Source organism: Neoarius graeffei, chromosome 6 (genome assembly GCF_027579695.1).
Source record: "Neoarius graeffei isolate fNeoGra1 chromosome 6, fNeoGra1.pri, whole genome shotgun sequence".
Classification (NCBI taxonomy): Eukaryota; Metazoa; Chordata; class Actinopteri; order Siluriformes; family Ariidae; genus Neoarius; species Neoarius graeffei.
In genome coordinates, this window is record NC_083574.1 from 101,225,766 (window position 1) to 101,252,967 (window position 27,202).

The following is a 27,202-nucleotide window of genomic DNA, read 5'->3' on the forward strand; positions in this document are numbered from 1 at the left end:
TGGGTAAAAATAACATTTTTAAAATTTGTCCCAGCAATTTATTATTTTGAACAAGGCGGGGAACGTGGAGCCCCACCCAAGGGTTACGGTAAGGAATAAGGTTGGGGTGGGGCTACATGTATAGCCACGCCCCAGGGGTTAGGGGTGGAGCTACACATGCCCCACCTCGTTCTTCGGGCTGCAGCCAGGACCTTCTCCCTGAGCATGCTGAAAATGAAACTTTATCCCAAAAAACTCAAACCTGATCATCCAAAGTGTGGGATTTCTTTAAACAGAGACCGAATAAAATAGAGCTCTGCATGGTTTGTAAAACTAAAATGGCCTTCTACAGGAGCACAAACATTGCACAAATATCTCAAAAGTAAACGTCCTGTGGCTGACTTCAAAACCAAAAGACAGCAGCATAAGTGTTTATTTAATTATTGATTATTATGCAAATAAGGAGTTAAATTCAGCCTTGTTCTGGAAAGCAGCGTCGCCATCCAAGTCATGAACATCTGCTCTATCCTCACTGTAAGCAGGTAATTTCCATTAATATTACACTGTCAGTCAGTATAAATAAACCTTTTACAGATAAATAATACAAGTTCATTTCTGATTACAATCAGCACGAGCCGCTGAAATAAATCCAACTCAACACTATTTACGGTAATTAATAGCATGATATCGTAAACAACATCTTTCCTAATGAGGCCTACACTGCATAAATCTAAAGTGTTGTGATGAATAATATCATGAGGTGAAAGTTAGTTTGAAATGGTTCCTTCATTCATAGATTTCATGTGAAAATGTCACTGATTTTTGTGTCTCAGGAAGAGTTAAAGTATTTTTATGAGAAAATATTTGAATAAAAGTTTGAAAGATTAAAAGGTAGAAGTTATGGTTATTATTTATTGATAAGCTCACCAAAGGATTAATTGACTAATAAAAAAATAATCAATAGATTAATTTAAAAAAATCATTAGTGCAATCATCTCATCTCATTATCTATAGCCGTTTTATCCTGTTCTACAGGGTCGCAGGCAAGCTGGAGCCTATCCCAGCTGACTACGGGCGAAAGGCGGGGTACACCCTGGACAAGTCGCCAGGTCATCACAGGGCTGACACATAGACACAGACAACCATTCACACTCACACCTACGGGCAATTTAGTCTCACCAGTTAACCTAACCTGCATGTCTTTGGACTGTGGGGGAAACCCACGCAGACACGGGGAGAACATGCAAACTCCACACAGAAAGGCCCTCGCCGGCCACGGGGCTCGAACCCGGACCTTCTTGCTGTGAGGCGACAGTGCTAACCACTACACCACCGTGCCGCCCGTAGTGCAATCAACTAATTAAAAAAATTAATTAAAAAAAATTGCTCATTGTAGCCTTAGTGTAAAGACACGAATATTCCATATATTTAAAAAAATTATTATAAGCATATTTTAGTAACAAAATTAATTTATTAAAAAACAAAACAAGTCTGTATGTGTGTGAATGAGAACGACAGCAGAGTCCGACTTTCTAACATTCTTCCCATAATGTGTGTTTCAGTGTGTGTTGGATTAGAGAGTGAGGGTTATCGGTGCTTTCATTACAAATGAAGTTGTCCATGTGATATTTATTAAACAAACCCGTTCACTGTGTTCAGCTCTGAAAGTTCCTTTGCAGAAGAAAGGAACAGAAACCAGAACAAACTTCCTTTTCAGTAAATGGACTGAATGAAATCTGAGCGTCAGTCACCAGGATGTTTGTAGCCCGTATTGGTGAGGGAGTTTTTTTGTTCTTTTCTAGTCCATGTTGTTTTGTGGTTTGGAGGTGGGAACGCTTGTGTAGCCTTTATTTTGTAGATTCTGTGAACTACTGGTGTGACTTTTCTCTGTGCAGTCTTTTGTTGTGTTCCCCCCTCCTGCCCTGGTCTGGCTCGCTGGAGACATTGTCCACACTGCTTCCTCACTGTGGGACGAGTTCCATTTTTCCCTCTCTTTGGTCATGCTGCAGTGTCGATGACTCACTTTCTAAAGTCGGCTGCTGACCAGAATTTCTAATACCAGGGACGTAATGTGTAATAGCAAACCCAAGAGCTTTCATTTTCTCCCATGTGGTCTAATATCTGTAAGATGAAAACAGAAAAAAAAGACGGGTTTAAACATTGTGATCAATATAAATGATCTTACTCAGGAACTATATCTGTTTTCCCTTGTAATTATCACTTTATTAAAATATTTAAAATAAATCACATTTGGTTAAATCACATTCGCACTTCAGTAAATGCAGTATAAAAATAAATGTGAATGAACAGTTGATCATTGTGTGTGTGAGAGTGAGTGAGTTTAGAGCATGTTGGACTCGTGTAAGCTGTTATTCCTGCTGAAATGAAAGTAAAACTGCAGTGGTATTTCTGTGTAGAACAGTAACAGCTCAGTTCAAAGTGTACTTAGTGTACTCGAATCAAATTACAGCCACAACTAACAATTAGCATGCAGTGATTGTTAGCATTATGTTTGAATTCTGATATTAAGTTCTGATGGGATATTCTATGCGCTTCTGTCAGGGGCGGCGCTGGGGGGGAGTTAGGATGATTCTAAGGGCCTGGCACTGACAGGGGGGCCTGTGAGGGATATTAATATTATTTTAATAGTATTGCCTTGTGTAAGTTTTTGAAATAAAATATTTCATTTCATCTGTTAAAATATGCAAATTATACATGGTTATGATTTGCTATATCCTTGAATTATTTATGATATTGTCATTTCACCCCTCCTCCCTTTTTACTAATGGTACAGTCTGATTCTGAGCGGGGACAGTGAAATGTGTAGCTCCGTGTGTGCACAGCGCTATTAGCACAGCGCCGCTATTAGCGCAGCTCAGATCAGCTGCCGGTTTTTCTGTGTGCGCAACAGAGCAACATTCTAGAAGTTGCTAAGCAGGAGTGATGGTGGTGAGATAAATTATGAAGTTTGGATTTCAAAAACGGAAGGAGAAGCAGCAGAAAGGGAGAAAAAGGGTCGACAATTGGTGACTCAGTTTTTCCCAAAGAAAGGTAGTCTATTATTCACTGACACTCGATGCCATTACAGCATGCTAGCTAATGATAGACTAGCAGATTTCATTTTAACCTAGGGTGACCAGACGTCCCGGTTTTACCGGGACAGTCCCGATTTGGGGTTGTGTGTCCCAAGTCCCGACAAAAGTCTGTCGGGACACGGATATGTCCCGGTTTTCGCCACTCGCGATGTTTGCGACTGAGCAGCGTGGGAATCATTAGCGGAGAAATGTCTGCATTTACTATTTTGATGAATTGACAGGAATCGCAAACTTTCCTGGTTACTGCCCCCTGGCCCTGTGGCATGGGTGTTTATTTAGCCACATTATTCCAGACAACAGAACGTGTTGCCATGCAACAATAAAATAAACATTAACTGGCACGAATGTTCTTTGTCTAGCAGCTAGCAGCAGTAATGCCGCAGCAATTATGCCAAAAAGAAAATGTACCTTTTCCAAAGATTTACAGGGCACCTACCCCTTCCTCCGATGCAGAACAATGCGCACGAAGCCTACTGCACACGCTGTAAGTGTTTTGTTCTTGTACTGAGTTGGGTAGCCTATGTTGCAAATGCTGTGCGCTCCTGTGGGGGCTTTCCTCGGGCTGTCGCCCCTCTCCTCTTTTATTGCTGTTTTGTTTGAGTGTATATTTACGGAAGCCGTGAGAGGCCCTTCATATAATCTTTTTTTATTCACCTTGTTATCCCGAGATAACGACATAATTCAGGATCTCGAGAAAACAACAACTAATTCGAGATCTCGAGAAAACAAAATTATTTCATGATCTCAGCTGGATCACTGTATCTCCGTCGGTAGAGACGAAGCTGGGCCAGTCTTCTGCAGAGGTGCCGCGGACTAATTTTGAAATTATCCCTTATTAAAAGACTTAATGCAATCTCTCCCTGTGTCAACCCCTGATCAAAATATTGCCTTATTAGGTGATCGATTATTCCAGACATTCTAATGACCAAAGCTGCGTCTATACAGAATGAGAAATAGCCCCAAAGTCAGCATATCACAAGTCTCTTGGCGCACCTGAATGAACCATTTCTCAGCTGTTTACTCGAGATCATGAAATAATTTTTTCTCGAGATCTCGGAATAACGTTTTTTTCTCGAGATCTCGAATTAGTTGTGTTGTTTTCTCGAGATCCTGAATTAATTATGTCGTTATCTTGGGATAACAAGGTGAATAAAAAAAAAAAGGATTATATGAAGGGCCTCTCACGGCTTCCGTAGTATATATTCTCAAGTCACTTGTCTCTTTTTTCTTTCTGTTTAACATACCATTCTGACAGTTTGGCCATATTGCTGTGTTGAACAGCTTGTTGCACCTTCCATTAAAGTGTTCACTTTTGTACACATCTTCTTGCTTTATTCATTCAGTTGTGGGGAATGGTTTTTTTCTGCTCCTCCTACTCAAGCGAGTAGGACGCTTCTTTGCTTTGCTCCTGCTTTCTTGATTTCTATACTTTACTTTCTCATTTAATTTCCACTATTTTTTTCATTTTATTTTTCATCTTTATAAGTAGTTAGTTTTTAAAACAAAATGCCAGGGGGCAAAAAATCCTGCAGAACATGCATGGAACTAGAACAGAGGATTTCTATTCTAGAATCAAAGATTGATGCTCTGCCAAAGACGGACGAATTAAAAGAGATATCTCAGGAAAGGAGTACAGAAACAGTGGCTGAGAATGCAGAGATTGCACTCCGACAGACCGAGGGCATTGCAGACCGAGTGGATGAAATCATCAATCAAGCTGGGCAAAATGTGAGTACAGAAAACTGGCAAATGATGGGTGGCAAGCCCAAAAATAAAAACAGAAGAGTAATTACTTCAACACCAGCTCGTTCTACAAATTACAATAGGATCTACAATCCTATGGAAAATCCACAGCCCATAAGGCTTCAGAACAAATTTGAATGCCTCAGGGATGTGGAAGAGGATTTTTCAAGCGGACAAACACATCGTAAAAAGAGATCGCACCAAGATCGAAGAGCTGTGGGAAGAGGCAAAAAGCAGCTCGTAACACCACCTGATCCCACAACCCTTGTTCTTGGTGATTCCACTGTAAGACAATTAAAAGGTCATGGGATGATTAGTTGCTGCCTTCCAAATGCATCCATCTCTGACACCAAAGACAGCATTTTGAAACTCATGTCCGAGCATAAAACTATTAAACGTATTGTTGTGCACGTGGGAGCAAATGATGTTTTCAGAGAACAGCTGTTTGTCCAAGATGATTTCAGAAAACTTTTTTCTGAGCTCTATAAGACTGGAATACAATCTTTTATTAGCGGCCCACTTCCAGCGAGAGGAAGTTTTGCATTTTCTCGACTCTTCAGTCTTAACACCTGGCTTGGAAAAACTTGTTTTTCATTTGGTATGAACTTCATAGACAATTTTAACCTTTTCTGGAATCGCAGAGAATTCTACAAGCCAAATAGCACTGAACTCAGCTGGATTGGAGCCAAAGTCTTAGTAGACCATTACAGACTTGCAATCTTTTCTCAGCCAGCATTGAGGAAAACAGTTGATAAGATGTCGCAGACTGACATAGTTACAAAAAACAATACCTCTGCAAAGCCTAAACAATCATCTTTGCAAGTCGTCATCAAGGACACACAGACATCTGACCTGCCAGACTGCCAAGATTCAAAGACAGACTGCCAAAAATCAGAGACAAACTGCTTTACAAAGAACTCACCAATTTCTCGCTCTTCTGACTTCATTTCGCCATCTCCATCTTCCCCCAGGATGGATTTCCCAAATAGCATGAAAAAATTGCTCCCAATGGCTACACTCTCTTTTTCCAGCCCAAATCTGTCGCGACAAGCAGTGTACCCAGTTCATCAAAATTGTGTTCGCCCAGGACTTTCAGCTGGCTACAAATCTTTTTCACCATCCAAAAGATACATGTCATCTCCAATCCTTTCACCCTCAAACCAAATGGAACATTTAGAAAGTCTTGTTTGATGTACTCTGGGTCCCTGCAAATGGGTGTAGTTTTGAAAACCAGCAGGGACCCAATGTGCCTATGCCATTCTCTATTCCTGTGTTGATAAGAAATAGAAAACATAGAGCACATTTAACCCTGGGGGTAAACCAATCTAATCTCCTTCCTGTTTTAAAACAACATCAGAGTGCACAAGCAGATATTACTTCTAGACTTTCTGTAAGTTAGATCACTTTTAAACAAGTCATTTTTAATTTATGATCTTATCTGCAAACACAATCTTGATTTTTTGCTTCTAACTGAAACTTGGCTGGATCAAGCAAATAGTGCTACCACCCTTATTGAAGCAGCTCCCCCAAATTTAAATTTTTTGAATGTTACCCGACAAGGGAAAGGTGGAGGGATCGCAAATATATTCAAAGTCTCTTTTCAATGTAAACAATCCTCACTTGGTGAGTTTACGTCCTTTGAACACTTATGTGCACTTGTTACATGCTCTCCTAACATATTATTATTATTATTATTATTATTATTAACTATTTATAGGCCTCCGAGACATTCAGCCAAAGTCTTTCTGGGAGAGTTTGGTGAACTGTTGTCAGTCATTTGCTTAGAGTTTGACTGTCTTATTATATCTGGGGATTTTAATTTGCATGTAAATAATACTGATAACACTTACGCCAAAGAACTACTTGCACTTATTGACAACTTCAACCTAGTACAACATGTACAGGGGCCGACCCACTCTCGTGGTCATACCCTTGACCTCGTCATCACAAAGGGTCTTACTGTTTCTACTACTGTTGTTGATCTTGCCTTATCCGATCATTTCTGTGTTTTCTCTGATGTTTCTACGTCTCCTCACATTCAGAACAGCTCAACGACTATGGGTAGGAGAGTCATAAAAGACAACACATGTGCTCTCTTTGAGCAAGCTCTCTCTCAGAACTCAACCAAAATGTCAGACTCTGTAGATGATTTACTGGAAATTTTTAATTTAAATATGACCCAAATTATGGATGATATTGCTCCATTCAAAATCAAAAGTCAATGATAAGCAGAAAGCACCATAGAAGCAATACCCGGCTGTTAAACTGCTAAAGAGAGAATGTAGGAAGACTGAAAGAAAATGGCGCAAATCTAAACTTCACATCCATTATCAAATCCATAGAGATGCTTTGTAATTATAATTATGAAATTCGTAAAGCAAGACAGTCTTTCTTCTCCAAAATCATCAGCAGGAATATGAACAATGCCTGTGTACTATTTTCAACAGTAGAGAAGCTAACTAATCCCCCACCACAATTACAGTAGCACATGAACTTCTCTCAGTTAATAAATGCAATGAGTTTGCATCCTTTTTCAAAGGTAAAATTGATAAAATACGGCAGAATATTCCTCATAATATATCTCAGTTGCAAAAAATTGAAAAACTGCAATCACCAATGACACACATAGATAACTTCAACACAATGTCAGAATTTTGTTTAATTATGAGACTCTTGAAAAAACTGTACAAAATCTCAGTTCCTCAACATCTGAATTGGACATTCTGCCCACCAACTTTTTTAAGTCTGTTCTTCACCTTATAATTACAGATGTGCTTCAAATTATAAATACATCCCTAGAGACTGGCGTTGTTCCTGTGTCCCTGAAAAAAGCCGTTGTAAAGCCCCTACTTAAAAAAAAATAATCTGGATCCTTCAGTATTAAATAACTACAGGCCAATATCAAATTTACCATTCATCGGGAAAATCCTTGAAAAAATTGTCTTCAATAAATTAACTGCCTTCTTGATATCAAACAGCCGTTTTGATAATTTTCAGTCAGGATTTCGTGCCAATCATAGCACTGAAACAGCGCTGATTAAAGTTATAAATGACACACGTCTTAATACTGATCCAGGCAAAACATCGGTCCTGGTGTTACTGGACCTCAGTGCAGCTTTTGATACTGTTGATCACAACATCAGGGATGTGAGTGACAAATTTAAAAAAAAAAGAGGAAAATTTTTAGGCTCAACAGACGACCCCAAAGGGGTCGTCACGACAACGAAGTTGTAGTGGGGAGGGTATGGGAGGGTGCGCCCTCCCATTGGTGGGGGTCTGGGGGGTCTCCCCCACGAAAATTTTTGTAAAAAGGACTTAAAATGGTGACATTTTAAGCACATAAAATGTAAAATTTCTAAATTAGCACATTTCAGTTTAAAAAATGTTTTGGTCAAATTTCATGGTGCTTTAGTGATACATGTTTCAGAACTTTACAAAAAAATTTTGAAAATGAGAAAAAAGTGTCGTTTCAGGTTTGGGGTGCCGTGTCTGGCCTTAAGTCTGAAAAATGTTACCATTGATACCAAACTACCACCACTACAAATGTCATGTTAGGCCATATGAAAATAATTTCTTGTTTCTCATCACTATTTTTCCTCAAAATGGGTAGGACGGGCTTATTTTATTTTATTTTATTTTTCTGCTATGTGGGGGATAAAACACGAAAAATTGGAATGGTTGGAGCAGACTCTGGTTTCAGAGGCATGACACTAAATTACCAGTGTAAAAAAAAAAAAGTTTATGGTGGGTCAATTTTTTTTGGTTCGGGCTGTAATGATTATGAGGAACAAGAATATAATTTTATGTGGCCTTACATAACTAGCAATAAAATTTAAACCCTGCCACCAGTTCATAGTACATGTACTTAGGCCCAATCCCAATTCTAATTTCTACCCCTTCCCCTCCCCCTTGGCCCTTCCCCTTGAAACTGAGCTACAAGGGATAGGGCTTGAAATTCATCCCCTACGTATTGGGATAGCCCTTCAACGATCGCGTACCTCCGTCAGCGTTTACGTTAGCAAAACGCGACCAAATGCGTCATTGACTGCGACCAGCCGCTACAGTCAGAGCCAGAACCAGAAATCTCTGCTGGCAGGGTGTGATTTGTTAACTAACACCACTGAATGGGATATCTTTGGCGCTTCGTGCACCACATCCGACAGAATGAGGTGTCAGAACACTCATGTAAACAATAAAAGCTAGAATAACAGAACAAAACGTACGCAGTCAAGCAACCGAAAACAATACTCACTCCCAAAGCTTTTTAGCAGCAGCTTGGATTTCAGAAATCGCTGCTCATTCTCAGCTCAAAAGCGAATCAAGCGGCGTGTTTCCTCTGGATAACAACTTAAAACACGTAAATAATGGAGAAAATACATTTATGACAATCTTTCTGAAATCCGCATGAAATCTCACTGAAATCCGCATGGCATTGTGGGAAATCACTCAAACCCCTTCGTTCGGAGTCAGCTCCAGGAAAATCTCCGTTTGGAGGGGTACAGAAGCCCTCCCCCTTCCCCTACCCCTCCGCGTTAACTGGGATTGGGATACCCCTACCCCTTCACGTGAACGCGCAAAATGGAGGGGAAGGGCCAAGGGGTTGGTCCAAGGGGTGAAATGGGATTCGGCCGTAGCAGTGCATGTACAATAGCGACTCCTCTCCACACAGCGATAATGATCAGATCGCTGTAAGGAGCTTTCGTCACTTCCGCTTAGTAAAATCAGGAAAAGTTTCGCGCCAGACTTTACCGAATATTTATTTTTTTATTTTTTTTATTTTAGAAAACGCGGAAAACGATTTTTTACGCGGAAAGGCAATTTGAAAAACGCGGATTTCCGCGGAAACGCGGAGATTTCACATCCGTGCAACATACTGCTATATCGACTTGAACACTGGGTTGGATTGACTGGTAAAGTTATCAATTGGTTAAATTCATACTTAAAAGATAGAAGCTTCTTTGTTACCATGGGAAATTGTTCCTCAACGTCAATGTCCTTGATCTGTGGTGTCCCCCAGGGGTCGATTCTTGGACCATTACTTTTCAACCTTTATATGCTCCCACTTGGGCAAATTATCAATAACAATTCAATTCTGTATCACTGCTATGCAGATGATACCCAAATTTATCTTGCTTTATCACCTAATGATTATGCCCCCCTTGAATGTCTCTACCAGTGTATCGATCAAATCTAGAGATGTCCCGATCCAGGTTTTTGCACTTCCGATCCGATACCGATATTTTTTTTCACTTCCGATCCGATACCGATACTGGCCGATAAGATACCGGCCTATCCGAGCATGTATTAAAGTTCAAAGTTATTTACCTTCCTTACCTAGTTGTCAGACTCATGTTGAAAAGGGTTTTAGTACTCTTGAGAACAGCTAGCCAGCTGAATTAGGTGAGTTTGAATAATACACAATGGTTGATAACAAGAAACTGACCTGTTTATTCAGGGATAAACACAAAATAGACAGCATTATAAATAAAAAAAACAGAAATGGCATCAGTGGTCAGTAAAAAGTGCAAATAAGACTGTAAACTGTATCAAAAAAGCAAAGCACATAAACAACCTTATCTGTATCTATAATATAGTCTATTAACTCAGCATCAGTACTCTTCTCTTGAACAAGTGTAAACCAAGGCTTTAAAAATCAGTGCAAATAATACTGTAAACTATTTAAAAACAAAAATGCCTTCTACTCCCCAATCTGCTAGTGTTAGTTGTGTAGGACCTTTCTTTTTGTCTGCAGTTTTTTTAAGATACTCTTCGTGTTCTTTATGGTGGTATTTTGCTAAATGCTTTATTAAGTTGGTTGTATTAAAACTTCTTACAGCTTTACCACCACGCCTGACTTTATTGTGGCATATGTTGCACTCCACCTCTTCGTCTTTGTCGTCCTTTAGGGTAAAATGATCCCACACAGCTGACATCTTTACCGTTAAACTACTGCTAAATTTACATCGCTGTGATAATGTAGAAGATGCCACTGAGGTAAATTGTAAGACGCTAATGCTGGTGCTGAAGGTGTGCTGGAAAATGCGGACCGGATTTTGGGGAAACCAGAGCAAAAAAACTGGAATGGATTATCTAAATCGGTGCGCTGGAAAACCCGGAGCGGACTTTTTTTTAAAAAATGGATCGGGAGTCTGGATCGGAATTTTTCCGCGCCTGCCGATCCGATCCCGATGCGCATTTTTTGCTGATATCGGCGGCCGATCCGATCCTAATATCGGATCGGGACAACCCTGATCAAATCAACAGCTGGATGTCACAAAATTTTCTTCAGCTGAACACAGATAAAACAGAAGTAATTCTATTTGGAAAAAAAGATGAAAGACTCAGGATTACCACTATTCTTGACACAAAAGGGATTAAAACTAAAGAAATGGTTAAAAATCTTGGTGTTTTCATTGACAGCGAGTTAAACTTTGACAGTCACATGAAAGCAATGACTAAAACGGCATTTTATCACCTAAAAACATTTCCAAACTAAGAGGACTTGTGTCAAAAAATGATCTGGAAAAACTAATACATGCCTTCATCTCTAGTAGGGTTGATTACAGCAATGGCCTTTTCACAGGCCTGCCAAAAAAGACCATCAAACGACTTCAGCTGGTTCAAAATGCAGCGGCTAGGGTTCTCACACGAACAAAAAGAACAGAGCACATTATTCCAATTCTAAGGTCCCTTCACTGGCTTCCAGTAAGCTACAGAATTGACTTTAAAGCATTGCTGCTGGTATACAAATCTCTAAATGGTACAGGGCCCAATTACCTCTCTGATATGTTGCAGCGGCCTAACCCAATCAGATCTACCAGATTGAAACAGAAAAATTTACTATTAAAACCTGTTGTTAAAACAAAGTATGGTGAAGCAGCTTTTAGCTACTATGCAGTGCAGCTATGGAACCAACTGCCAGAGGACATTAAAAATGCTCCTGCTGTTGGCAGCTTCAAATCTAGGTTGAAGACCAAGCTGTTCTCAGATGCTTTCTGTTAAATAATTAATATTCTTTTTTACATGTTTTATAATCTTTACTTTTACAGTCTCTGCATGTTTCAAATTTCCTTTAACTTTATTCTATTTTATTCTGCTGGTTTCTTTTTTTTCTTTTTCTCCCCCTATTTGAACTTCTACTTCATTTTATTATTTTATTTCTACTATTGTTTAATTATTATATTTCTTTTAATTCTTTTAATTGTTTAATTCTTATAATATTATATATTAGAATAAAAATAAAATTATTTTATGTAATTTTATTTTCTATTGTTTACTGTTTTGCTTTTACCTCTGTAAAGCACATTGAACTGCAACTGTGTATGAAATGTGCTATATAAATAAACTTGCCTTTTCAATCAACAGTGCAGTGTCATTTTATTTAAATACTTCACGTTTATTGCCATGGAAGATCAGATGACTAATGTAGAAGGTCTGCACAGACAGTGGTGTGCACAGATAGACACGAGGTGGTACTCAAGCACCCGCCCCTCTGCCCACTGTCCAAAAAAGTGCCCTCTTGATTTTTTTTTTTTACAGTTTACTGAGGCCAATGTCGACATGATCTTTTAGAAAAGCCGCGGCATTAAAAGCGTGTGAAAATAATGTCACGATGTGTGCCCCCTCCGCGCACACACCGGACCTCTGTCTCTCTTGCTCTGTCACGTGAACAAGCGTGCAGTGCATTCAATGTGAGGTTGCAGCATCATAGCGTCCTGGAAGCCACGGCCTTGTCGTAGCGCAGACAACACATCGGGCAGTCAGTCAGCTCTTCCCCTGCCCCACCAGCCAGGTAACACATGAATCGAGTGAAAATATATTGTTTGCCCTCTAAGCCCAAGCTGTAATTTTGTCGTGAAGTAGCCCGTCGCATACAGAAACAACTGCACATAAGTATTATATTTTTTGCTAGACCATTTTCAGATTTAGGAAAACAAAAATTTCTTTTTCTATTTTGTTCAACTAGAGATTCCTGGCAAAGTCAAAAAGCCTTGATGTAATAAATTAACATTAAGTGGTTGTTTTACACCTTTAAAAACTAAAACGGGTCAGCGGCGACCCGAACACAAGAGGAGGGTTAAATCTCAGACTTTTATAACAAGGTGTTCCACATGCGCAAAAAAGTGCCCTTTTTTCCCCCAGAGCACTTGCCCCCCAAAATGTCTGTGCACGCCACTGTGCACAGAACTAGCTAAACTTGTGCAGTAAACTAGCCTACTGGGCTAATACGTGAGGTAAAATATTAGGCTAGCCTACAGTACATGATACTGGTGCTAATAACTGGTTTCAAAACTAATGAGGTGCCCTCAACATACACAGATTCAGCCTCAGGAATAGGACCCCAGCCCTCAGCCCAAATCCTAGGAGGAGGTGAGCAGTACAATCCATGAATAAAGGATTTAGGGTTAAAAACTATTTTAATTGCTAGGCTACAGTAAGCAGGATTAGACTATTAAGACTTACATTAAAATGAAAAGACATTTCTTTCTTTTATGAGCAACTATTCTTAGGTAACTTAGTATGAAGTTCATTCAATCAAAATGTTCATGTGTCGAGAGAACTTGCATGCATTACTGTCTCAGTAGTATCTCAGTGGATTTATAACAGATTCTGTATTCTGCACATTATGGATAGTTCAGAGCCAGCGCCCTCCTCAGGCCATGAAAGTTGAGAACACTGTGTGAAAAAAAATCACCTTTTTTCATAGGTATCTTTATTGTATAATTAAGTCTAGGTGTTTTGCCATTGTTCATGTGTGGATTTGTTGATATTGTTAAGTATTTAACTTGAATATTTTGCACATTAGCTGTGGTCATAGATATCATTGCTAGTGTTCATGTGTGGATTTATTGATACTGTTGCTAAGTATTTAACTTGAATATTTGAACATTTGCTGTGTTTTCTAATAAATGTGTGATGCCTAAAAGAAACCAAAAACACTTAGTGGATTTCTTGCAGTGCACTATGTAACTGTATCAAAAAACTAGTGTAGTTATTCGTCAAGGCATACATTTGATCACATACAATAAGTCAATAAATGGAGAAAACAAAGGAATACATTTTGTAATCCTTATTATTGATTATGTTTGCTGGAGGGCTCTGGAGTCTCCATAATGTGCATACAGAATGTTATAAGTCCATACTGATACAGTGATGCATGTAGTTTCTCTCAACACAAACATTTGGATTGAAGGAACTCCATAGGCTACTGAGTGGCCTAATAATAGTCTCATCTCATCTCATTATCTCTAGCCGCTTTATCCTTCTACAGGGTCGCAGGCAAGCTGGAGCCTATCCCGGCTGACTACGGGCGAAAGGCGGGGTACACCCTGGACAAGTCGCCAGGTCATCACAGGGCTGACACATAGACACAGACAACCATTCACACTCACATTCACACCTACGGTCAATTTAGAGTCACCAGTTAACCTAACCTGCATGTCTTTGGACTGTGGGGGAAACCGGAGCACCCGGAGGAAACCCACGCGGACACGGGGAGAACATGCAAACTCCACACAGAAAGGCCCTCGCCGGCCTCGGGGCTCGAACCCAGGACCTTCTTGCTGTGAGGCGACAGCGCTAACCACTACACCACCGTGCCGCCCCCTAATAATAGTTGCTCATAAAATAAAATATATATATATCTTCCATATATATCATGGAATTTTAATTTTAAGGCAACAGTCTATTCAGTCTAATTCTGACAGTTCTGCATTTAAAATGTTCATATACCAAATAATTGTATCACCTAAACTTGCTAGGTAGCTGATCACATGCATAGTAAAGTAGAAGTGCCAGCCAAAAACAGACTTCAAATTCAGTTGCTTGCGCTTGAAAATTTTACCGGGGGGCCCTAAATTGTAATCTTTCATAGGGTCCAAGATTTCTAGCGGCGCCCCTGGCTTCTGTCAATACGATTATCATCGGTACATTCTGTTGATTTGTCCCATTATATTACTCGAACAGACATGACATTCTTGCTCTTACATTATATTTTAGAGCAGAGATTCTCAAACTGTGGTACGCGTACCACTAGTGGTACGCGGGCTCCATTCTAGTGGTACACCAAAGAATCACTTAAATATAAATTTAAAAAAAAAAAGTAGTGAAATACTATCCATAATATCCGAATGGATGAAAATATCTTATCAACCGATGACAAGAAAATGAAAGGAGATACAAATTAAGTTAATAATTTAAAAAAGTTTGCAAGTGCTTCTGGGTAGCCATACGTAGCGTACGTACGCATTCCCGCCGGTTCCGCTGACAGACGGTTATCCGCCATTGGTAGACTAGGCTGTGATGGGAAAAGGTGGAGGTGGCTTTGCTAATTATGACGAGTAGGACAAAATTACTGTCGTGGCTTAAATCTGCGAATGGGAGCGTGGATCAGGAGAGAGGGAGAACTGAAGAGGACGTGTGTGAGCCGAGCGCAGATGCTAACGACAGTGGCAAAACCAGCCCCAAAACTGCTAGCAAACGGCAGAAACCAGTGAGGAGGAAGTCTGACGAAAAATACATAAAACTGGGATTAATCTGGAGCGGGACAGAGGAGCTGCCCAGGCCGCAGTGTGTTGTATGCGGGGACGTTCTGAGCAATGAGTCCATGAAACCATCGCATCTCAAACAGCATCTTACAACCAAACACAGCACTAAAGGACAAACCAATGGATTTTTTTTTACGAAAACGTGATGAACTGAAGCAGTCCAAGTCCACCATTCTGTCCTATGGTACACCCGTAGCCAAAGCACAGGAAGCTTCATATCGTGCCAGCCTCCTGGTCGCCAGAGCCGGTAAGCCGCACACAATCGGGGAACTGCTGTGTTTACCATTAGCCAGAGAGATGACACGTATCATGTGTGGAGAGAAAGCTGCCAGAGAGTTAAACTTTTATGTGCAATTAATTTTATTTGATTCATTATTTAAGTACAGTGTTTTATTTTCCTATATTTAAACACAGTGTTACTGTTCAAAGTACTGTGTGTAATGTTACAGTGGCCAACAATATTAAATATACTTGTTAAATAAAACCTCCACCTTGTTTTTAATGAATACTTAGACCTACTACACTACTGTATTTTAATGTTGGTCATTATGGTGGTACTGGGAGAGCCAAGTATTTTCTGAGGTGGTACTTGGTGAAAAAAGTTTGAGAACCACTGTTTTAGAGGAAATACATTCAGTCCTGTGTGTGTTAAGTTCACTTACTTTAGCCGGCCTCCTGAACTTTTCAGCAACTCCTCGAGCTGTGCGAGTGAATCTTTTAGTTCATTCCCTCTCAGATTCAGCTCTTTCAGATGTGAGGAGTTTGAGCTCAGAGCTGCAGTCAGAGCAGCACCGCCTCTCTCTGTTATTCTGCACTGAGATAACCTGCAGACAGGGAGATAATGACGTACGTGTGAACATGAAGAGATTCATGAACTCATCGTGAATGTAACACAAACACAGATGTTAATACAGAGATAAAGATCTTGTCAGTTTTGTTCGTGTGCATCTGGAAAGCTCTGATTCACAGAAAACTATTAAAGATTGTGATCTCAGTTCAGTGTTTCATCACTGAGTTACTCACCGCAGTGTCTCCAGTTTACACTCGTGTTTCTTCAGTAGATCACAGAGCTTCTCCACTCCTGAGTCTCCCAGTTTACACCAACGCAGATCCAGCTCTCTGATGTGTGATGGATTTGTACAGAGAGCTGAAGCCAAAGCAGTGCAGGATTTCTCACTGACACTGTAACACAGTCTGCAGAAAGGAAACGGCATTTAGTCCATCAGGACAGAAAAAAAGAAAAAAAGAGACTCGAGATGAATTTTTTTTTTTTTAAATTCTGATTTCTTTTTATCCAAGTGTTCTCATGTACACTAAGGGAGTATTGTGGTTACATTGCCCCCCAGAAAACACACACACACACACACACTAATTGTGCTGCCTTTTGTGAACTTATTTGGACCTTATGCCTGTTCCATGACAATAAGACCCTCTTCAAAAGTTTTAGTGACACGTTTTAATGGCAACCTCCATCTTCCTCCCCTCGAACGACCACATCCACTTCCGCTCCTTTCACAATAAGAGTTTCACCTTTGTCATTCAGTGTAAGGAAACATATGTGAACATGTACAGCTTTAGTAAATTAAATACAACAAAAATCATAAACATTCAAAACTGTATGTCTTATATCTGAAAGTTAACAATGCCAATCACTAGACTGATAATTCAGTGTATTTTTGTGAGCTGCTGTGACTTTTCTTATTTGTAAGATAGAAGTGTAAAGGATGGAATGATGAAGTAAATGTAAATAAAATGTAAATATTATTTTGGGTAATATTAGCCTCTTAAAACTGTTAAAAATAACAGTTTTTAAACTAAGTTTTCACCGTCTGTTCAGTATTAGTGCTGACAGATGTTTACAGCTGTTTACTAGTGCTGAGCCAGTGTGTGTTACTGTCAGAAAACTTGTGTTGAATTACAGAATGGTTTTCTTTAATGTACCGTCCATTGCAGGGCTCCATGCACACACACACTTTTACACACTCATTCACACCTAAAGGGCAGTTTATCTTCACCAGTCCCCCCACAAAAAAAAAAAAAAAAAAAAAAAAAAAAAAACTGTGCAGGCACCAACATGGCCGCCACGTTTGTAAGAGCTCTGTGTTTGTTCTTTACTTTTATTACATTGATAGTTGCTTTCAAGCTTTTAAAAGCTAGATTTAAGGAAAACGAAACGCCGTGGCTCCAAAACAGCCGGTTTCAAGTTCCCTATTCGCATAAATATCGAGTTCGACGGGCGATTGTATTATGGAGTGATCGAGGCTTGACTTTCCTGGTGGCTCCGGAACAGTCCATTTTACTAGATATTACGATCTGTATGGATGTCCAGCCTCACCCTGGTTCAGAGCTTGTCGTTCCAGGAAGGAAGCAGATGGGAAATGTTCGCAAAAGACTAGACAGTGGGAATACAGCTTACGACCGTTCGAAACTCCTGTCCCTCAGGCATATGGCACTTAAGCCTGATAGGACCGTCCTGTCTGAACTGAAGTCACTAGGCATTTTGCGAGACAGAGGCAGAAGAGGGGCTGGACAGACACGCTGACCCTCCTCCCCGGAGCCGGGGGGGTGCCGGGGATGTGTGCATTTATCAGACCCAAAACCCATCCGCGGGCGCGGGGGGGTCCTCGGGGCTCCCCCCGCCCCAGCCGCTTTGGTGACTCTAGATAACCTCGGGCCGATCGCGCGCCCCCTGCGGCGGCGACGTCTCATTCGAATGTCTGCCCTATCAGCTTTCGATGGTACTATAGGCGCCTACCATGGTGACCACGAGTGACGGGGAATCAGGGTTCGATTCCGGAGAGGGAGCCTGAGAAACGGCTACCACATCCAAGGAAGGCAGCAGGCGCGCAAATTACCCATTCCCGACATGGGGAGGTAGTGACGAAAAATAACGATACAGGTCTCTTTCGAGGCCCTGTAATCGGAATGAGCGTATCCTAAATCCATGGGCGAGGACCCATTGGAGGGCAAGTCTGGTGCCAGCAGCCGTGGTAATTCCAGCTTCAATAGCGTATATTAAAGTTGCTGCAGTTAAAAAGCTCGTAGTTGGATCTCGGGAGTGGGCTGGTGGTCCGCCGCGAGGCGAGCCACCGCCTGTCCCAGACCCTGCCTCCCCGGCGCCCCCCGGATGCCCTTGGCTGGGTGTCCGGCGCAAAAGCCTCCTTCCCTCCCCGGGGCGGGGGGCCGGGGCGTTTACTTTGAAAAAATTAGTGTGTTCAAAGCGGGCCGCCCAACCTGCCTGAATACCTGAGCTAGGAATAATGGAATAGGACTCCGGTTCTATTTTGTGGGTTTTTCGGAACCTGGGCCATGATTAAGAGGGACGGCCGGGGGCATTCGTATTGCGCCGCTAGAGGTGAAATTCTTGGACCGGCGCAAGACGAACGAAAGCGAAAGCATTTGCCAAGAATGTTTTCATTAATCAAGAACGAAAGTCGGAGGTTCGAAGACGATCAGATACCGTCGTAGTTCCGACCGTAAACCATGCCGACCCGCGATCCGGCGGCGTTATTCCCATGACCCGCTGGGCAGCGTGTGGGAAACCACAAGTCTTTGGGTTCCGGGGGGAGTATGGTTGCAAAGCTGAAACTTAAAGGAATTGACGGAAGGGCACCACCAGGAGTGGAGCCTGCGGCTTAATTTGACTCAACACGGGAAACCTCACCCGGCCCGGACACGGAAAGGATTGACAGATTGATAGCTCTTTCTCAATTCTGTGGGTGGTGGTGCATGGCTGTTCTTAGTTGGTGGAGCGATTTGTCTGGTTAATTCCGATAACGAACGAGACTCCGGCATGCTAAATAGTTACGCGGCCCCTCGCGGCTGGCATCCCAAACTTCTTAGAGGGACAAGTGGCGTTCAGCCACGCGAGATGGAGCAATATCAAATCAAAATCAAATCAAGTTTATTTGTACAGCGCTTTTAACAATAAACATTGTCGCAAAGCAGCTTTACAGAATTTGAACGACTTAAAACATGAGCTAATTTTATCCCTAATCTATCCCCAATGAGCAAGCCTGTGGCGACGGTGGCAAGGAAAAACTCCCACAGACGACATGAGGAAGAAACCTCGAGAGGAACCAGACTCAAAAGGGAACCCATCCTCATTTGGGCAACAACAGACAGCCTGACTATAATATTAACAGTTTTAACAGGTATAACCCTCAACTGTCCTCATGGGGCCGTCCTTCACAGGAGTGGGGCGATAAAACTCCGACCAGACACAGGGCACCAGGATGGATCAAGCAGGTCCGAAGGGCAGAAGAGGCCAGCATCTCAATCCCAGGATCAACATGTAACTCAGAGGGACAGATGGGGGGGAGAGAGAGAAAGAAAACACGTTGTTAGGTATGCCCTAAAAATGACAAGTATTAAATCTGTGTGGTAGGCTCGCAGAGACGAGAGTCTTTACATCAGGCATAACACACAATGGCATGTTAATATGGTAAAATATATCATGACCCTGCTCTGGCTGGATGCTTGATTGGGTATTGGCAATAACAGGTCTGTGATGCCCTTAGATGTCCGGGGCTGCACGTGCACCACAATGGCCGGACCAGCGTGTGCCTACCCTACGCCAAGAGGCGCGGGTAATCCGCTGAACCGAACATCCCTGTTGTTGAAACCCGCCGCCTTAAAGTAAAATCTATATGTCGCCCTATTAACCGAAGCAATCTGATTGGCATTCCCCGAGTAAATACAACAACGACCTGTGCTGCTCCTGCCACAGATTTTGCTGTTCCTAACTGTCTTTTCACAAATTTTTGTGGATTGGCGAAAACAAAGAACCGTGTAAGGGGACCAGTTGCTCTCGAAACTCACTTCAGAAACCAGGATATCGATGTGTGTGTGGTATCTGAAACACATCCTTCAACCGATGTGCCTGATGCAGTTGTGAATATTCCTGAGTATGCAATCTACAGGCGTGATAGAGGTTGGGCTGATTTGGACAAAAGGAAAAAAGGTGGAGTGTCTGTCTATGTACGGAAAAATTTAAAAGTTTTGGACGTTTATCGTTCTAAGCTATACAAATTGATCTGTTTGACTCTGGTATTGCCTTCTGGATATCGAATGCTAATTTGTGGCCTTTACAATCCACCAAAGCACAATTACCGTGATGAAGATCTAATGGGCTATTTGGTTGGCTTTGTTGACTCGGTGTTGGAAAAACACCCTGAAATAGTCGTGGTATGTGGCGGCAATCTCAATCGATTGGATTTGAGAGAACTAAAGGCTTTGTCAGGGTGGGACATTATGGTTGATTTCCCCACGAGGGGCAATGCTATTCTTGACAATTGCCTAACCAACCGCCCGGAACTTTTTGGAAAAGCTTATCCCATTCACATGCTAATAAAAACCGATCACAAAGGCTTTGTTTTGCCAGCGGGTCGGAAACTGAAGCCCATTCGTCATAAAGTGCTAGTGCGTGACTGTAGAGAACACCGCAAGCGAGCGCTGTATCTTGCATTGGCGGATATGTACTGGGGAGATGTTACCGAGGCAACAAACATAAATGAGGCAGTCGGTCGGCTTGAAGAAAAGAGTCGCTCACTGATGGATAAATATATGCCATTTAGATCTGTGCGTATGTCATCACGTGATCCTGCTTGGATGACTCCTCTCGTAAGATCAATGTTTAGAGCAAAATCAAGAATCTCTCTCTCTCTCCAAACAACGAAGAACGCCTTATAGTGATTAATAGCAGAATTTCGGAAGTAATTAGCCAGAACTGGAGAAACCCTTCTACAATCTTAGGGAGCCGCGAGTGGTGGAAAAATGTAGACTTTATTTCTCAGCGCCGTAACTCGACCTACGTTGCTCTGGATGAACATACCATGGACCGTCTTAATGATTATTTTGGGCAACTCTGCTGTGATGACAACTACATGCGACCAATCAACATGCAAATTGCTGATGATGTGGAGGTTCCCGAATTATCTGAGAGAATGGTCTGGAATGCTCTTGGGAAATTAAAGAAAACTGCTACTGGCCCGGATGAGATCCCGTTCTGGATCTGGAAAGACTTTTCGGAAATATTTACACCTGTTATTTCTAAAGTTTGGAACTTATCACTGTCAACGTACAAATGGCCTGAGTCCTGGAAGAGAGCTAACATCAACCCGCTACCCAAGTTGGATATCCCGAAGGAGGACAAAGATTACAGAGGCATTAATGTAACACCTGTTATTGCGAGGGCCTTTGAAAAGGTTGTGTTTGAGAACTTTGCCAGGAAAACGGTCAAAGCTAGCCTTAGCCCCTCTCAGTTCGCATACAGACAAGGAGGTAACTGTACCAATGCGCTGATCACCATCCAGCACCAGGTGTGTAAATACCTGGATGACATTCACTACGTTTACATGCACGTCTAAATCGAGCTGCTGTTGGTAATCGAGCAAAGGGTCCCAGCAGGGGTGCCAGAGAAATCCAATCCTACATGCACAAGTGAAATCGGGCTATTGTGAAAGGTGCATTGTGCACCCGAGCCACACGTGGCGCTACACGCCCCATCGTGTTGGTACACTTCCGGTTGTCGTCATGAAGAAGAGCTATAGTGTTGCCAGATCCTGCAACGTTTTCCAGCCCAAAACATGTTCAAATCCGCTAAAATGCACTTAAAACCCCCAATCTGGCAACACTAGCAGTTCCGTGTTCAAGCTGTTAGGCTTGCTCTAACAGACTATGGCTACAAACTGTCTGGCGCAGACCACTGTTTTGTAAGACAACTTATTTTGCACAATAATATTTTTCTAAAGTCCATTTTTTGCTTACAATTTAACTTGTGTCTTAATAAACACACAAAAAGTTCAATTGTTTTGTTTTTATTGACCTTCTTCAGATGTTGGACATACACATATATACACACACACATATATACACACACACACACAAATACAATGACTTGTTTATGTACACAATGCAACAGCTGTACAGATGTATTTGGTGATACAGTAAGTGAGCTAAATTTTAACAGTGCAAACAATGCCACAAAAAGAAAAGATTCATGCCGTTGTCATGATTCGTTGTCATGCCGACCGAGGCTGTTGTGTTTCCCGCTTGTGGTCTCGTCACTCGTCACTTCCGGAAGTAGCTCGACAACTAGCTTGATAGGGTATACATGCACAAAGTAGCTCGGCAGAAATCGCATAAACTAGGTCGTGTAGCTCGATTCCGAGAAATCAAGTTCGGTTCAATTTCAGCCGAATTAAGGTGTATACATGGCATTTTGAACTTCAATTTCAGTCGAGCAATGGCAGAAACTCGATTCTCTCTATGTGCATGTAAACGTAGTGAGTGACTGCAGAGCCGTTAGAGTTTTTACAATGGACTTCAGCGAGGCCTTTGACTGTTAAGCATAATCTTTTGTCAAACAAACTCAAACAGTTAGCGCTTAGCCCATACATAATCAATTGGTATCACAGTTTTCTTTTTGGTAGGCAACAAAGAATCTTCTCTAGTAATCACAGTTGCAATTGGAAGTCTGTAAACAAAGGGACTACTCAGGGCAGTGTCAGCGGACCGCACCTTTTTAACATTTTCCTTAATGATCTTGACATACGTTATAATGGTAATCCTATACTTTTCAAATACGCAGATGATTCTACTATAGTGTCTCCCGTTTATAACAGAGCAAACCCTTCTATAAATTTAGTCAATTTGTTTCTTAGATGGTCTAATGAGAATCAGACGTCATGTAACACTAGTAAATGTAAGGAACTAATAGTGCGGAAGAAATGTAATAATTATGTATAGCAGCCTGTTAGTGATATCCCACAATGCAGTAGCTTACCTTTATTAGGAGTTACGTTACAGAGTGATTTTAAATTTACATTACACACAAAGACTAAATTGACTAAGGCGAACAAATGTCTGCATGTATTAAGAACGCTTAGAAAGGAACAGTGTACTCAATTAGAAATTGATTATTTTTATCCCTTGTTTTGCCTTGTTTTACATATGCCTTACCTGTTTATGGTGCGTATGAATCTAGTCTTAATGTAGTTCAAAATTTTCTAGATAGAGGTCATAAGCGCCGCTTCATATCGTAGCCTATCTGTATTAAAACCTTTTTAGCAAAACAAGATTGTAAAATAGACAAGAAAGCACTGTCGACTGATAATCATCCGCTTAAGCCTCATCTCCCCGTCAAAAAAAAGCAAATATAATCTCCGTGGAGCAAGATATGTAATGCCTAATGTAAATACTGGCAAACTATATAGGCTGCCAAACTGCAGGACAAATAGGTTTAAACTGTCAATGGTTCCTTGGTCTATTAAATTACTCAGTAGTAGGTAGTGTGGGGGTGTTGGGGTGGGGGTGTTAGGTTAGGTTTTTAGGCTTTGCCACTCGTGGTATTATGTTAAGTGCAATTTTATTCCCTGGTCTTTTAATTTTCTCAGAAAGGGAGGGTGGGGGGGGGGGGGGGGGGTGATGGGGTTGTGTGTGTGTCTCTATGGGTGGGTGTGTGTGTGGTAATATTTATTATGAATGCTGTTGTGTGGATGTTAAACGTTAAATGTATTTTGTGTTGTCCATTGTGTGTATAAGTCGATGTGAATTGCCAGACTTTGTGCCCAAGACAAATTTCTCTCTTGAAGAGACAATAAAGGCTCTTACTTACTTACTGATCGTTTTAAAAATACCTTTGTAAATAGGCTACTTTTTAAACATTTAGCTTAACTTGGTATACGTACAAGTTTTTTTTTTCTTTTTTCTTATATGCTTATGTACCTTAGGATATGTATTTTTATCCTTTGACAATAAAGACGAAAAGAAAAAAAAAACCACTAGCAGGCGCCCTTGTTCTGCATTATTATAAAACTTAGTGTGTTTCATCACTCAGCACATACATACATACATACATACATGCACATAGAGAAAATCGAATTTCTGCCATAGCTCGACTGAAATCGAAGTTCTAAATGCCATGGAAACACCTTAGCTCGGCTGAAATCGAACCGAACTGGATTTCTCGTAATCGAGCTACGCGACCTAGATTATGCGATTGTAGCCGAGCTACTTAGTGCATGTAAACCCTATCGAGCTACGGAGTCGAGCTGCTTACTTCAGCACTGCCCCTTCCGGAAGTGACGAGACCACAAGCGGGAAACACAACAGCCTCGGTCGGCATGACACTTCATCTTAGCCGCCACTTTATTAGGAACACCTGTGTCTGAGCATGTATGCACCCATTTCCAATTAGTTGGTAAGTTATTAGCATGTTAGCAGGCTAACAGTTAAAATGTTCACCATTACAGATCAACTTCAACTTAGTGGCCATTTTATTAGGAACACTTCTGTTCGTACATACAAACACTTCTTGTGAACACGGAACTGATCACTTTGTTTATACTCTTGAATAGCTCTTCTTCATGACGACAACCAGAAGTGTACCAACACGATGGGGCGTGTAGCGCCACCTGTGGCTCGGGTGCACAATGCACCTCACTCAATAGCTCGATTTCCTTGTGTGCATGTAAGATTGGATTTCTCTGGCACCCTGCTGGGACCCTTAGCTCGAATACCAACAGTAGCTCGATTTGGATGTGCATGTAAACGCACTGACTGAGTTACTCACCGCAGTGTCTCCAGTTTACACTCGTGTTTCTTCAGTAGATCACAGAGCTTCTCCACTCCTGAGTCTCCCAGTTCACACTCACGCAGATCCAGCTCTCTGATGTGTGATGGATTTGTACAGAGAGCTGAAGCCAAAGCAGTGCAGGATTTCTCACTGACGCTGTTCCACAGTCTGCAGAAAGGAAATAGCATAAAGTGTCATCTCATGTACAATAAGGGAGTATTGTTCAATGGTTACATTGACCCCAAAACACACACACACACTTATTGAAGCTGCATGCTGCTTTTGTTCACTTATTTGGACCTTATGCCAATCATCCGTCCATTATCTGTAACTACTTATCCTGTGCAGGGTTGCGGGTGGGCTGGAGCCTATCCCAGCTGACTACGGGCGAAAGGCAGGGTTCACCCTGGATAAGTCACCAGATCATCGCGGGGCTGACACACAGAGACACACAACCATTCACACTCACATTCACACCTACGGTCAATTTAGAGCCACCAGTTATCCTAACCTGCATGTCTTTGGACTGTGGGGGAAACCGGAGCACCTGGAGGAAACCCACTGATGCCCCTTTTCCACCAAAGCAGTTCCAGGGCTGGTTCGGGGCCAGTGCTTAGTTTGGAACCGGGTTTTCTGTTTCCACTGACAAAGAACTGGCTCTGGGGCCAGAAAAACCGGTTCCAGGCTAGCACCAACTCTCTGCTGGGCCAGAGGAAAGAATCGCTTATGTCAGCGGGGGGGGGGGGGGGGGGGTTGTTAAGACCACCAACAACAGCAAGACCGCGAAAGGTCACTATTTTTAACCGACGAGAAGCAGCAGCTGTACAAACGCAAAGTCATTCATTATTGTTGTTGTTGTTGCTGCTGCTTCTTCTTCTCCGTGTTGTTGTTGCTTCGATGTTTGCGCCAAGGTTTATGCAAACGCAGCGACGTAACTGACGTATACAGTGATGTAATGACGTGGCTCCCCTTAGCACCGCGAGCTATGGAAAAGCAAACTGGTTCTCAGCTGGCTCGCAAGTTGGACGAGTTGTGAACCAGCACCGGCCCCGAACCAGCCCTGGAACTGATTTGGTGGAAAAGGGGTAACAGACATGGGGAGAACATGCAAACTCCACACAGAAAGGCCACATCAACCACAGGGCTCGAACCCAGAACCTTCTTGCTGTGAGGTGACAGTGCTAACCACTACACCAGGGGTTCCTAACCTTTTCTACTTTCAGGCCCACCTATTCATATTTGTAACGAGTCAGGGCCCATTAAAAAAAGATCCCCAATTATTTTGGCTCATCTATTCTCTTAGAATCTAATGATGTACTGTAAAGTGTATTAATGGAACACAACATCACTCCCTGTTACAGATGGGAGCTCAGGAATTCAATAAATGCAGTAAGATCTAAGATTCATTGAAAGGACTTGATGTTACATATCCCTAGTATTTGCACCATTTGTAGGATGGGTGGGTGCTACACAGCTTTTACAGCGGGACACATCGTCAGTTGTGTACCTGAGCGTCACCAGGTGTTTTGGCCACTTAACACAATACACCCTCTGCTGAGGCAGGCCCACCACAGGTTGATCAGGCCTGGGTGTGTGTCCCGCTGCTAGCTGTTCCTAGCAGCCCAGATGGTATCGCCTCTCTTCAGCCATAACCAATGGCTTGTTCTCTCTGCAGTGTTGGCCAGTTCTTTGATGGCTTGTCTGTGCGCCTGCCCCCTGACTCCAATCTCCCTAAGGAGCTTTGCTGTTGTGCTTGCCACAAAGCCCCTGCAGCCCACCTCCACTGGACGCACCCTTATCTTCCAACCTTTGTCCTCTGCCTCAGCTGCAAGGTCAGAATAACGCAGCTTCTTGCGCTCAAAGGCTTCTTCAAGGGCATCCTCCCAGGGAACTGTTAGCTCAATGATGTAGGCGAGCCGGCAGGAATTAGACCAGAGGACGATGTCTGGACGAAGGGTTGTTATTGCAATCTCTGGAGGGAAGATGAGCCTCTGGTCTAGATCCACTCTCATCTGCCAGTCCCTGGCTGCATTCAGTGGGGACAGATCCATGCTTGAGGGCCCCCCCCCCCTATGCTTATCTCCCTCCCGCACAAACAATGGCTGGTGACTGTGTGCATTCTGGATGCTGACGAGCTTGCTGTTAGTTGCTACTCTCTTGCGCTCAAGTTTGTCGGCCAAACACTTGAGAACTTGGTTATGTCTCCAAGTGTATCTGCCTTGAGTGAGGCTAGTCTTGCAGCCAACCAGAATGTGTTTGAG

At 42.1% G+C, this 27,202-nt stretch overlaps 2 protein-coding genes across 2 annotated transcripts in view; both read right to left on the minus strand.

The window, feature by feature from the left end:
• Positions 1 to 27,202, minus strand: part of LOC132888466 (NACHT, LRR and PYD domains-containing protein 12-like) — a 401,003-nt gene that overhangs the window by 253,543 nt on the left and 120,258 nt on the right. The gene's annotated exons all lie outside the window — the stretch shown is intronic.
• Positions 1,431 to 16,751, minus strand: LOC132888194 (ribonuclease inhibitor-like). Its single transcript, XM_060924243.1, has 3 exons — positions 16,388 to 16,751; positions 16,027 to 16,188; positions 1,431 to 2,100 (listed from the first exon to the last, which is right to left on the minus strand). Exons 1-3 carry the CDS (start codon positions 16,576 to 16,578, stop codon positions 2,094 to 2,096), a joined length of 360 nt encoding a protein of 119 aa, XP_060780226.1. The 5' UTR covers positions 16,579 to 16,751; the 3' UTR covers positions 1,431 to 2,093.

What these genes read in the sequence shown, in the direction of transcription:
- LOC132888194 (XM_060924243.1), bottom strand. Translation starts at nt 16,578, where the DNA reads ATGCCGTTTCCTTTCTGCAGACTGTGTTACAGTGTCAGTGAGAAATCC. An exon ending in TGTAAACTGGAGACACTGCG is followed by an intron (nt 16,189 to 16,387) that starts GTGAGTAACTCA and finishes CCCTGTCTGCAG; the next exon opens with GTTATCTCAGTGCAGAATAA.